General features: G+C 39.8%; 1 protein-coding gene across 8 annotated transcripts in view; it reads left to right on the plus strand.

Annotated features, from left to right (window-relative positions):
• Positions 1-4,877: 4,877 nt before the first annotated feature.
• The window catches only part of trioa (trio Rho guanine nucleotide exchange factor a), a 111,393-nt gene continuing 103,341 nt past the window's right edge, over positions 4,878-12,929 (plus strand). For 4 of the 8 annotated variants that reach the window (XR_014530549.1, XR_014530550.1, XR_014530551.1 and 1 more), the window contains exon 1: positions 4,920-5,266. Coding sequence is in view for 4 of the 8 variants with exons in the window: in XM_083523321.1 (XP_083379447.1) it covers positions 5,197-5,266 (70 nt within the window). In the remaining 4 variants the exon portion in view is untranslated. Of the gene's footprint in view, positions 5,267-12,929 lie in introns of all 8 variants that reach the window. The other 4 variants (XM_083523318.1, XM_083523319.1, XM_083523321.1 and 1 more) reach the window with 3 other exon arrangements.

The following is a 12,929-nucleotide window of genomic DNA, read 5'->3' on the forward strand; positions in this document are numbered from 1 at the left end:
ATCTGGTTCGGCCGTATTTCGTCTTGTCAGTCAGCGCTGATATTGTGTTATGGCTGTGCCTGCACCAGATAATAATGTCAGCACCAATGCACACAATGTCTAGGTAGTACTTCATTCTGTATAATCACCTGATAGGAGTCGCTGAATGAATCGATACTCTGTGTTGGAAAGGAATCGTGTTTTCACCATCTAACAGCAAATAATCTGATATGGAGGTCAAAAATAAACCTGTATATTCATGTTTACAAGACAGTGAGATTTACACAGACCAGGCATAACTTAATGGCCACAGATCAGGCATAACATTATGACCCCCTGCTTAATATTATGTTTCTTCCCCCTTTTGATGCCACAACAGTCCTGACCCTTTGAGCATTTACAGCAGTAACTTCTTCAGCAATATGAACTTCGGGAGCTCGTCTGTTGGATCGGACCACACGGCCCAGTCTTCGCTCCCCACATGCATCAATGAGTCTCGGCAGCCCATGACCTGGTTGACAGTTTATCCCTGTTCGTTCCTTGGACAAATTTTGTTAGATACTGACCACTGCAGACTGGGGACAGCCGAAAGAGCTGCAGTTTTGGAGATGCTCTGACCCAGTCGTCTAGCAATCACAATTTGGCCCTCGTAAAACTTACACTTGCCCATTTTTCCTGCTTCTTACACATCAACTTTGAGGACAGAATGTTCAATTGCTGCCTAATAATATCCCACCCACTAACAGGTGCCATGATGAAGAGATAACCGATGTTATTCACTCACTGGTCATAATGTTATATATACATATAAATTAATTACCATGATTATCCACAACATATGTGCTTCATAAAGTTCTTAACCCTGATTTATCATTCTAATGTAGGATATAATTTGTACTTTTGATTAGTAATGTCACTGCACAATCCTTGTTCCATCCTTGCAAACACACCCACCATAGCAATTACAAAGCATTAATAACATGCTGTGTTTTGAATCTAAATTTAAGGAAAGGCTTATACGGGAGCTCTGGTACTACTGAAGCACTACCTGATGCCTCTGATGAAGATGGCAAGGATTCGCTTCGCTTTCTGCAGAGCATCACTGATTAATATTCACTGTCTAACATTCACACAGTGCAGAGAATAACTGGAGCTGAACTAACACCACTCAAGTACTGAGAACATAATGGCCAACAAACAGCACAGCTGGCACGTTACAGATTCTCACATCGTGTACTATATTTAGCAATTAGTATTTCACATCACCAGACAGACATCACCAACAGTGCATTTCTAAATAAAACATAAGCTCCACTTACTGCCAACAGTACAGAAGCACAGATTTAGTTCATTTACACAATCTAGAATTTTACCTTTAGGCACTAATTTGGCAGATCCTTTCAACCAAAAGAAGTAAAAAGGCAAAACTTTAAGCACTGAGCTATTTAATATAGGCTTTATTTTAATAGAATTATTCTATCATTAAGCAGGGCATGGTGCAAAATGTACACAATAATTGACAATGGGATCATGAAGTATTATTCCACTTATAAAACAAGTTGCAACGGTTACAATTAAAAAAAATATTAATGGACGAGATGTTATATTATGGAACGTCCATGAGATGAGCGGGTTCCTGTTATCACTTGCGCTAGAGCAGCTCTAATCAGCCTCTGTCTGTTTTAATGCCAGAACATGCATCTTCACGTGTTTCCAGTTTTCGATCTTGAAGAATTTCCTGTAGGGAATAACCCTGTTATAAAGTGTGTGTATCAGACTTGAGTGTGGGAACTCAAAAGTGAAGACAGTGTTCAGTTTTTAATTGTAAGGTTTTGAGTTTAAATTGTAGTGTTTTCCTGTGGTCACCACTGGAGCCCTTGATCAACAGCAATAATAAAATGAAATTCCTTGTATAAATTTTTTTTATTTTTATTTATTTATTTTTTTTATTTTCACTCTATCAGATAATGAGATTTTTTTTGTGGTATAAATTACAATAATTTGAGGTTACTGAGTAAAATTCTGTATTAAAAAAAAGCGTAATGGGAAAAATGACATTAACCACTAGGGGTCAGTACAACTCTGATCAAACTCTTTTATATACACTGGGTTCTATTCAATAAACTATTCTATGCAGCAGTCATACATGATAAAGTGCTAATGACAGCAAAACTGCACAAAATCGTTGATGTATGCGCTCTTGTTTAAACCTTTTGTATTTCTGGAATAGAGCACCTTGCATAAATGTTCATTGCCCTTGAGATGTTCCACTGATACTCTTTGCACATGTGGGTTTCCTCTAGGTTCACTGGTTTCCATAATTGTGAATGTGGATGATGCCTTGTGGTAGACTTCTGTTCAAGATTTATCACCAGGTTCAGCTTTTAACGCTACACAAAAAAAAGGAAAAGGTGTCATTGGTGCTAAATATTTCTGCAAGTCAGTGGCAAGTTGTGCATTTTACACCTAGGCCTTCAGTGGTGTTCTACCTGAATCAATTCACCTCATTATACCATTATTTTGGCTATCTTCTTCTTTTTCTTTCGGCTGCTCTCAATAGAGGGTCGCCACAGCGGATCATCCGTCTCCATACACCCTGTCCTCTATACACATTTCTTTCAAATAAACCACCTGCATGTCTTCCCTCACCACATCCATACACCTCCTCCTTGGTCTTTCTCTTTTTTCTTTTCCTCACGGCTCCGACCTCAGCATTCTTCTAACGATATAGTCGTCCCATGTTCGTCCTCTACACATGACCAAACTATCTCAGTCTGGCCTCCCTCACCATGACTCCTATCACTCATCACTTCTGCCTGCACTCTTTTCTTCACTTCTCTAAAAGATGCCACGGCTTTAGAAACCATTAATATAGAGAAATGCAGTTTAAAGAACAGGAATCTCATGCAGAGTGAAATAACACAAGTCTACTTTTACTGCAGCCACATCTGCACTGCCGGCAGACATTATCTCTAATAGAAGCATCGATATTAACCCCATAAAATGTCAGTGAAATGAGGATGTGAAATGATTGGTCAGATTGAAAAAGCAACACCTTTTGAGCAACATAGACTTAAAGCTACAAGAACCTCTTAATAGTCTTCATAGTAAAGGACTTACGGCAGTTCCCTGAAAAAGTTTAGGCCAAATTACTGTAGAAGGCCTTTCTGACCCTGATGACATGCCACTGATGCAGGTCACACTAATGCATTATGTTTGTGTGTGTGTGTGTGTGTGTGTGTGTGTGTGTGTTGCATGTATAGTGTACAGTATGTGCTGTGTGTGTAATTTATGAATCTTTTGTGTGTATTGTGTGGTGTATGTATCTTATGGGTGTATTGTGTGTGGTATATTTATCTTTTGTTTGTGTATTGTGTGTAGTGTGTGTGACTGTGTTGTGTGTATATTGTGATGTGTGTGTACAGTGTATTTACTGTGTGTGTGTGTGTGTGTGTGTGTGTGTGTGTGTGTATATAGTGTATGTATCGTGTGTATAGTTTGTGAGGAGTGTATGTATTGTGTATAGTGTGTATAGTTTGTGAGGAGTGTGTGTATAGTGTATGTATTGTGTGTATATTTTGTGAGGAGTGTGTGTATAATGTATGTATAGTGTGTATATTTTGTGAGGAGTGTGTATGGTGTATGTATTGTGTGTATAGTTTGTAAGGAGTGTATGTACTGTGTATAGGGTGTATATTTTGTGAGGAGTGTGTGTATAGTGTATCTATCGTGTGTATAGTTTGTGAGGAGTGTATGTATTGTGTATAGTGTGTATAGTTTGTGAGGAGTGTGTGTATAGTGTATGTATTGTGTGTATAGTTTGTAAGGAGTGTATGTACTGTGTATAGTGTGTATATTTTGTGAGGAGTGTGTGTATAGTGCATGTATAGTGTGTATTGTTTGTGAGGAGTGTATGTATTGTGTATAGTGTGTGTATAGCGTATGTATTGTGTGTATAGTTTGTGAGGAGTGTATGTACTGTGTGTAGTGTGTATATTTTGTGAGGAGTGTGTGTATAGTGTATGTATTGTGTGTATAGTTTGTGAGGAGTGTATGTACTGTGTGTAGTGTGTATATTTTGTGAGGAGTGTGTGTATAGTGTATGTATTGTGTGTATTGTTTGTGAGGAGTGTATGTATTGTGTATAGTGTGTATATTTTGTGAGGAGTGTGTGTATAGTGTATGTATTGTGTGTATAGTTTGTGAGGAGTGTAGGATTGTGTATATTTTGTGAGGAGTGTGTGTATAGTGTATGTAGTGTGTGTGTATAGTTCGTGAGGAGTGTATGTATTGTGTATAGTTTGTGAGGAGTGTGTGTATAGTGTATGTATTGTGTGTAGTGTGTATATTTTGTGAGGAGTGTGTGTATAGGTTGTAAGGAGTGTATGTATTGTGTATAGTGTGTATGTATTGTGTATAGTGTGTATAGTTTGTAAGGAGTGTATGTACTGTGTGTAGTGTGTGTAGTGTGTATGTATTGTGTATAGTGTGTATAGTTTGTAAGGAGTGTATGTACTGTGTGTAGTGTGTATGTATTGTGTATAGTGTGTATGTATTGTGTATAGTGTGTATAGTTTGTAAGGAGTGTATGTACTGTGTGTAGTGTGTATGTATTGTGTATAGTGTGTATGTATTGTGTATAGTGTGTATAGTTTGTAAGGAGTGTATGTACTGTGTGTAGTGTGTATGTATTGTGTATAGTGTGTATAGTTTGTAAGGAGTGTATGTACCGTGTGTAGTGTGTATAGTTCGTGAGGAGTGTATGTATTGTGTATAGTGTGTATAGTTTGTAAGGAGTGTGTGTACTGTGTATTTAGTGTGTGTACTGTGTATTTAGTGTGTGTATGATTGGAAGTGTGTGTGTGTGTGTGTGTGTGATTGGGAATGTGTGTTAGTGAGGATGGGTCTCAGGCCCGGGGTTGAGTGTTGCCCCGCCCTCCCCCGCAGTCCCTCCTGCCGCGAGCGGCCTGTACTCGGCTCGGCTGCCGGCCGGCGGTAGTAACAGTGTGTGTAGAAGTGTGTATTATATCCAAGATGGAGGATTGCTCGTGGTCCGTAGCCTAGCAGAAGCGCTCTCCTTTTATTCTTTCCTCCCTCCGTCCGTGTCCCTGCTCCCTTACAGCACACGGCCGGATTTTATTCCCTGCGACGCGCCCGGGCTGGAAGCAGCGGGTTGGTTTGAGGGAGGATATTCGCTCCGCGCTTTCTTCCACAGCCATGAGCTCGGGGGAAGGAGCCGAGGAGGCGGCGAAGGACACAGCCGACATAGCAGCCTTCTTCAAATCCGGTGAGCGCTCTAATAACTGTCCAAGAGTAAAGTCACGACCTGGGGCTCCGCGCTGCCCCCCGGCTGTTATCCCGGGGCTTAATGCATTGATGCTTAATGCTTTGTGGAGGAGAAGTTATAATGCAGGAAAAGTGGTGGAAATCTCCGGTGACCGGGCGAGTGTGTGGATGTGGAAATGAGGCAGGCATTAGCCAGGTCTGAACCTCTGAGAGCCGGACTAGCTAACTCATTTCACCTGAGATTTATTACCACATTCACCTAATTGGCATTCTATAATGTCTGCATTTCTTGGTGATAAATCTACAATTTGATTATTTTATTCGACTTATTTTGGAATAGGAAACAAAATGATAGTCGCAGCTCAGTGTATTATCTTTGCTAGCTGTGGCGAGCAGGACGACTAGCACTTGTACTATTAGCCTATTACCTAGTATGGGTGTGTGTGTCTCACTCTCTGAGTGTGTGTGTGGGCCACCGTGTAGCTGGCCTGCACCACTTTTACACTGTATTCTTATTATTTCACTTATATATTGATGTCGGAAAAAACATCCCCAACCGCGTTAGACCGCAGGCTGGTTGTTATTAGGTGTCCTACCCCAGCTACTGCTGGACTGATGGAGAAATCCTGTTTCCATTTCATTTGATTCAGTGCAACAACCAAACCCATACACCACAATACAGTCAATACACTATACTACATCCAACAGCCGGACTGGATCAGTTCCTAGAAAGATAGTTCTTATTATTACATGATCCCAGATTGTCAGAAAGGAATCAGGATTGAGGAGCAGTGGATCTGTAGTTAGCAATGTAAACAATGACCTGGCGTTGCACATTCGCTTCGGATTGCTAAGCTAGCTGCTAACAATGTTAGCTTTGGACTTTTGCACAGGAGAGCAGGATCATTTCTAATATTCATTTTTTTTTTTACAATGTAGATAGTGACAGTCAGGAGCTGCGATCATAAACATCATGTCATCTTAGATCACATTTAAAAAGATTGCTAAACTCTTCTCTGACCCATATATATATATATATACACAGAGAAAGATAGATAGATAGATAGATAGATAGATAGATAGATAGAAGTGGTATCCTTTCCCACACACACACACATATATATATATATATATATATATATATATATATATATATATATATATATATATATATATATATATGTGTGTGTGTGTGTGGGAAAGGATACCACTTCTGTCTGTCTGTCTGTCTGTCTGTCTGTCTGTCTGTCTATCTATCTATCTATCTATCTATCTATCTATCTATCTATCTATCTATCTATCTATCTATCTCTGTGTATATATATATATGTATATATGCGTGTGTGAGAGTGAAGGCATATGGGTAGTATCCTTTCACAACTGCCCTATATAGGTTTTAGAGATTTTTTAACCTCTGGATGTGTCGAAGCCTATTAATAATCACAATAAATGTACTATACAGCATATACGCCTTACCCGTGTACATATATATGTTTTATATATATATGTGCTGTTAGAAGAAAATGATCCAGGCTGGGATGTGATCAGATGTGATCACAATGTGGCACAAGGATGAGTTACTATTAATGCATCGGGTGCTTTATTCCACTTATACCATAGTAACAAGGCAACATTACAGTTTTGAAAGGAATTAATTAAGAGCAAGGGGGCTTGGAAACTTTAGCATGAAAATGAAGCATTTAAATTGCACACCGAAGTCCTGTTTTTATCCTACACCTTCATATTCATCAGATTTATGATTGTACAGTGCAGTGGTACAGTATTTTTTGTGCAGTTTTTCTGTCCTTGATGAACGTTTGAACCTATAATTGTGCACTCAGACGACGAAGAAACAAAACATGCCCTGAGCAGACCAAATCCACACACAAAATCACAAACACAGATTGTTTTTACTGTGGTGGTGAATGCAACCACATGAGGAAGTGCCGTACCTCAACTGTTTCCACACAGGAAGACTTGTGTAACGTTTCAATTTCTTTCAAGTACAGTGGAGTTCAAAAGTTTGCATCTTTCTGAATGCAGAATAAAAATCTCTCTGCATCTGCTGCACATTTTTCCTCTTTCTTTTAGATATCACTTCAGGTGTAATCATCACTCATCTGACTTTTCACATCTGTTCTAACTCTGCTGGATTGCTGGTTTTTTTTTTTTTTTTTTTTTGGGCAGGGTCTGATTTGGCATCATGAATATGTTTAGGTGTGTGAACTGTAGAGTCACGGTATATTTAAGGAATTTTTTTGTCCCAGAAAGCATAAGTGATGCAAACATATTGAGGCAGATTTGCATTGGAAATAAAAAAAAAGAAGGAAGTGAAATGTCATTGTTTGGATCACTGTTGTGTTCATGATATCTAACAATGCTTCTTCTGTGACGTGTGCCTAATCTAGAGATCATATCTGTCTTTCTGTCTGTTTTTAAGTGATAAATGTTTCAGAAACTCTTCTGCTTGACTAGTGTTCAAGATTGATATGTTCTTGTGTAATGCTTTTTTGATGTACTGGGCTAGAAATGAGTAATTAGCTTGAGATAATAGTGAGCTAAATGTAGTAATCCAGACTGAAGAAAATGAGCACATCATCATCATGTTTCTGTCCTTGAGAAGGAAGTCATCGGCTGGGAGCTGTGGCTCTCTTTACTCACATGTCACACATGAAACATTTTAGGTCTCAAACCAAACTTGTTTGTTAAAGAGGAAAAAGATTTTCTACTGAAATTTAGTTTTTTGTTTGTCCCAGACAGTTTATTTTAGACAGGCTGCTCATGCTCCATTACTGGACAATGTGATCTGTTTAGCGGAAAGCTCTGTCTGCCCTCGTCTACATACACGAGTTTACAAAAGCCCACTATTGGATAATGTCACTGTGATTGACCACAGAATGAGAAGCATGAGGACCCTGAGCTCATGGCTATGACTCTCTTGGCTCGTAGCCATAGATGTACCATTTATTTCTAAAATCTACATTGTGTATGGTTTAGTTTTCTGTAGGCATCTTGATCCATTTCAGATCCGCTTTAAACTCGTCTAAGCTGTAATTAAGTGTTCGTCAGTTTGGTGTAAACTCTGAGTGAAGATACCATTATTGCATTATAAACACAGAAAAGTGTAAAGTTCATGGTGTGGCATCTTAGCAGATGAGGTATCTATGTACAGTAAGTAGATGTAGCGTGTCAGTCATAACTCTCAAGATGACTTTAAGGTCTATAGCACATGTATATATATCCAAGATTATAATATGAATGACTACGATTTGTGTTTGCGTGTGTTAATCCCGAATTGTCCGTATATGATGCTTAAAGCTGTTGTGTGATTAACGCTGATGTGTTCAGACGTGCTCTTGGTTCCACTGTTGCCACCTGAGGCGACGACATTTGTAGCCAAAGCTCCCCCCCCCCCCTTTTTCTCTCCACATCTCTGCTTTATCTCACTTTGTCTCACAGTTTATCAACCGCCGTGCGTGTTATCCTCTTTTCGTCTGTCTCACTCTTGCAGTCAGTCTGTGTGGCGGGGAAAAGGTCATGCTGACCTACTTTGGGCTCATGACGGTGCACTCGCTGCCCCCTCGCTCAACGTCTTTTGGCACTCAGCATGAGGATCCTCATTACTCTCATGCAGGCAGAAAAGAGGAACAGAAAGAGACGTTGGGACGCTTTCGGACGGGGAAAACGAGCTGGCTTGTATAGACGCTTAATTAATGCTATATAGGGGAATTGTTCAGATTCCGTTAAGACCACGGAGGAAGTGGAATTGAAAGAGACTAACATGGCTCAGTCTATAGGAATGTGTAGAGAAGAGCTAAATGCTATGCTTTGGTTTGGGGATTTATCCAAACACATTAGTGTTGTTTTGGGGAAGCTGATGGGGGAGTTTTTATTAGATTACAGCCGCCCTGAAATCTGATTACAAGCTGGATTTGCTGCTTCTGCACCCTCACTGTATATACAAGTCAATGGAATTTGCCACACACTCACACACAGAATTCATAGTCTTTGTTTCTGCACAGACAATGCAGGGTTGGACGAATGAGTAATCTGAGACCGCGGGACGAGCAGACTTCATGTAAAGGTTTACAGTTCCATTTTCGCAGACAAGCAGATATCACTAGTGACTCTGTAGATACAGGTTTTGTCCTGTGAGGACATCCTATTGTTGCGTAGGTTGATGGCACAAACTGATTTTTGTCCTCTGTAGATTCTCATAGATATTTGTAGACAAGCGGATTAAACGAAGAGGAAATAATCTAGAAATTAAAACTTCTTATTTCCCGATGACTTGCATTGGCATGACGTACCTCAATGCTGTAGCTGTTGGGTGACCTTCCTAATCCTAAATGTACTCAAGTGTCCGATCAGTCGAGGTGCGGTCTGGTTACAGGAAGATCACTTTTTTACTAGATTAATTCATTTGCATGTAGAGGTAACACAGGACGTTTGTTTTTTGGGTTCACGTCCCACAAAACGGGATGTGGACACTGTGAAAATCGAGAAAAATAAATGTGCAGGACAAAGACGGCATTGAGTCAGGTGAAAGTTATGGGTAGAAATGTAAGAGAAGGTGAAAAGATGCTACTCTGTATTATTATATCAGGTCAAAACAGGATTAATAGTGTTGTGTGAGGGGGGGGTGCAGTCAGTGTATTGGGGGTTCAGGTCAGGGATTTGTGCAGGTCACTCGAGTTTTTGGCAACCTATGACTTCCTGGAGCTCGCTTTGTGCACGTGGGCATTATCATGCTGAAACAAGTGTGGGTCCAGTCGTTTCAGTGAAGAAAGACGTTAATGCTACTGCATTCAGAGAAATGGACAATTATGTTTTTCATACTTTCACATTTGTGTGTGATGTTCAGGTTGTTGTATGTATATGATGAGAGAGACATTTTATGAATTAAATGTTGGCTAATGAGCGACTTTAGCTAATGAATTCCTGATTTGTCCGCACCTGACATTTTTAAGGTAAATTTGATGGTGTGATAGAGCTTTTGATGCAAATTAAACAGGACTTGTATTTATTCAGCACGAGTAGCCTTGATTCAGTGGGAGAGCTGAACTGAAAATGTGATGTTTGAGTTCAGTAGATGCTATTTGCTATTGCAAAACTCTCAAGAATCTCAGTCAAACTAGCTTGAGGTTTTGTTTGGACATCGAGTTGAAACATTGCAACAATTCAGTTTGATTTGACTCAAAGAGTGGCGTCTTTGATTGACATTTCGAGGTCATACGAGACAGAATGTTTAGTTTGCGTGCTGATTAAATCTGCAGATTGAGCGTTTGGTGTCTGCTTGCAGTGAGGATGAGTTTCAGATGACAGGTCAGGTGTACTACATGTGAACTATTCGAGCTCGGAAAACGGGGGAAATTGTATCATGTGTTTCCTTTAGTATTGAGATGAATGTTCCTGTGTGCTCTAATGAGAATCTGTACGTGTACAGATGACCTGTGGGTTTTTGATCGCTCAAAAAGCTTATCTTTATAATTAACATCGAAACTTCGTCCAAGATTTATTTGGTAATGAAATACTTTATTGGCTTTTTTCTTAGTATAAATTGCAGTCTGTTATTACTTTAACTGTTTCCTACCCACAATCCTGTGAGTATAGAATATTGCTTCATCTTTGCCTATAGAAACTGATGCAGCAGAGCTTTATTTTTTTGACTCGGTGCAGCTCTCGCACTGCCTCATCTGTACGTTCTACTCAATCAGCTTCCAATGTTTCAGCCTTTTAGGAGCTGATTATAATACACCTTATATTCAAGCACACACATTAGCATGAGTATCTCTAAAACATTACAATAATTTAAATACTTTACTATCTTTTAAAATTGTCTGGTTCACATCTTCAGCCAACCCAAGACATTAAGGGTTTTATCCCACTGCTCAGGGTCGAACGCATTCATCACACCGTGCTCATCCTGCCCCATCCTTGTTTTCATTCACTTTAGTTCATCCCTTTCTGTCGCTTTGGGGTGTGTTCGAGGTCATGAAGTGGAACATGCATCGGTTACTTATTCTTTTCTTTTCTGCTTTGCTTTTGGGTTAGTATTAGTTCCTTCCATTGGGTTTCAGAAATAGGTCTGTTTTAACAAGAAACGTAGACTGACCTGCTCTCTGTAAATGATTTACACATCCTGAAAGTGTTTAATGATCGGTGACCTTAACCAAAGGTGTCCAGTTACCAGCAATGGGAGAAATCAGCAGTAGCCACAGTGCACCACAGTTTGGATATGCTGAAGTGTACGCTGCTTAGGGAACATAACTTCATCTGCATTAAGAGTATGAGTGGAAATATGGTGAGGCTCCGCTTCTTATATACTGAATTAATAGCGTGTGCACATTATAAAACACAGCAGAGAATCTGGTGCACATAAATCTCCAACCAGAAAGAATTTCCCCTACTGTAGATGGATTGTAACGGAGTGTCTAAATCTCAGCCTGCCAGGCACAGTGTTGACGTGGTTGTTGTGAAAAGCCGATGTATTTGCCAGAACGCTGGAGCTGATGGTCACGTCCTGTCCTCCTGGAGTCTTTTGACATGATGAGCTGCCACACTTCTAGCTGTTAGAGGAGATTTGTAAAGGATTATAATTAAAGGACAGTCTATGATTGGTGTGCGTGTGTATGCGTGCATGCTCACAAGTGATACACTTCCGTTGAAGACGAGAAGTTTATACATTTAGGTAAATATATACTCCCAGCCCTTTAGTATTCTAATGTACGGTTGTAGTACCTTTTAATATCCTTATGTACATCTGTAGTACCTTTTTTAGTATCTATGTACAACAGTAGTATCTTTTAGAATCTTTTCGTATGGTTGTAGTACCTTTAGTATCCTTATGTATTGATGTGGTGCCTTTTGTATCCTTATGTACGGCTGTAGTACCTTTTTAGTATCCTTATGTACAACAGTAGTACTTTTAGTATCCTTATGTGAAGCAGTGTGTAATGAATAAAGCAGATAATTTTTCGGCAAAAAGCCTCCTGTTCACTCCCTTTATAGTTGCATGTAATAATATGAAATGTTCAGAGTTAGTTCTCTGAATCAGTATAAAGGCTATAAAATTTATATGTAGCTTCTTTGTTTGGGTGGAAGCTTATAGAAACATCTCCTCACGTTGCCTCAAAGTCGGAACACTGAAATTCTCTTCCGCCGAGTCCTCCTCTTCCGCCGAGTCCTCCTCTTCCTCAGAGTCCTCCTCTTCCGCAGAGTCCTCCTCTTCCGCAGAGTCCTCCTCTTCCGCAGAGTCCTCCTCTTCCGCAGAGTCCTTCAGGGATGAGATTATTGCTAGTTGTGGGTTGAGATAAATGTATTTGATGAACACATTGATCTCAAATCTCTCATTACGTAGCATTTCTGCAGTTTCGATTGTGTGTGTGTGTGTGTGTGTGTGAAGACTTTGCAATCCTGAAGTACAAAACTACACGTTTTAATTAATGTAGTGTTTTTATGAACACACTTCGCTGTGACCCATCTGTCTGTGTGTAATTAAAATTGAATGCCCCGCCCCGGAGCCTGAGCTTGTCAAATTGTGAGAAATGCGATAAAGGCTGTAAGCGTGTAAGCCAAACAGATTGCCTCAGTAAAGTGAGCAGGCTGGGTGGGTAGAAATCCCCAAAACCAGCCTCTGAAAGCACAAAGGTGGAACATAAACA

The sequence above is a fragment of the Silurus aristotelis genome (genome assembly GCF_946808225.1).
Source record: "Silurus aristotelis genome assembly, chromosome: 21".
Taxonomy (NCBI): Eukaryota; Metazoa; Chordata; class Actinopteri; order Siluriformes; family Siluridae; genus Silurus; species Silurus aristotelis.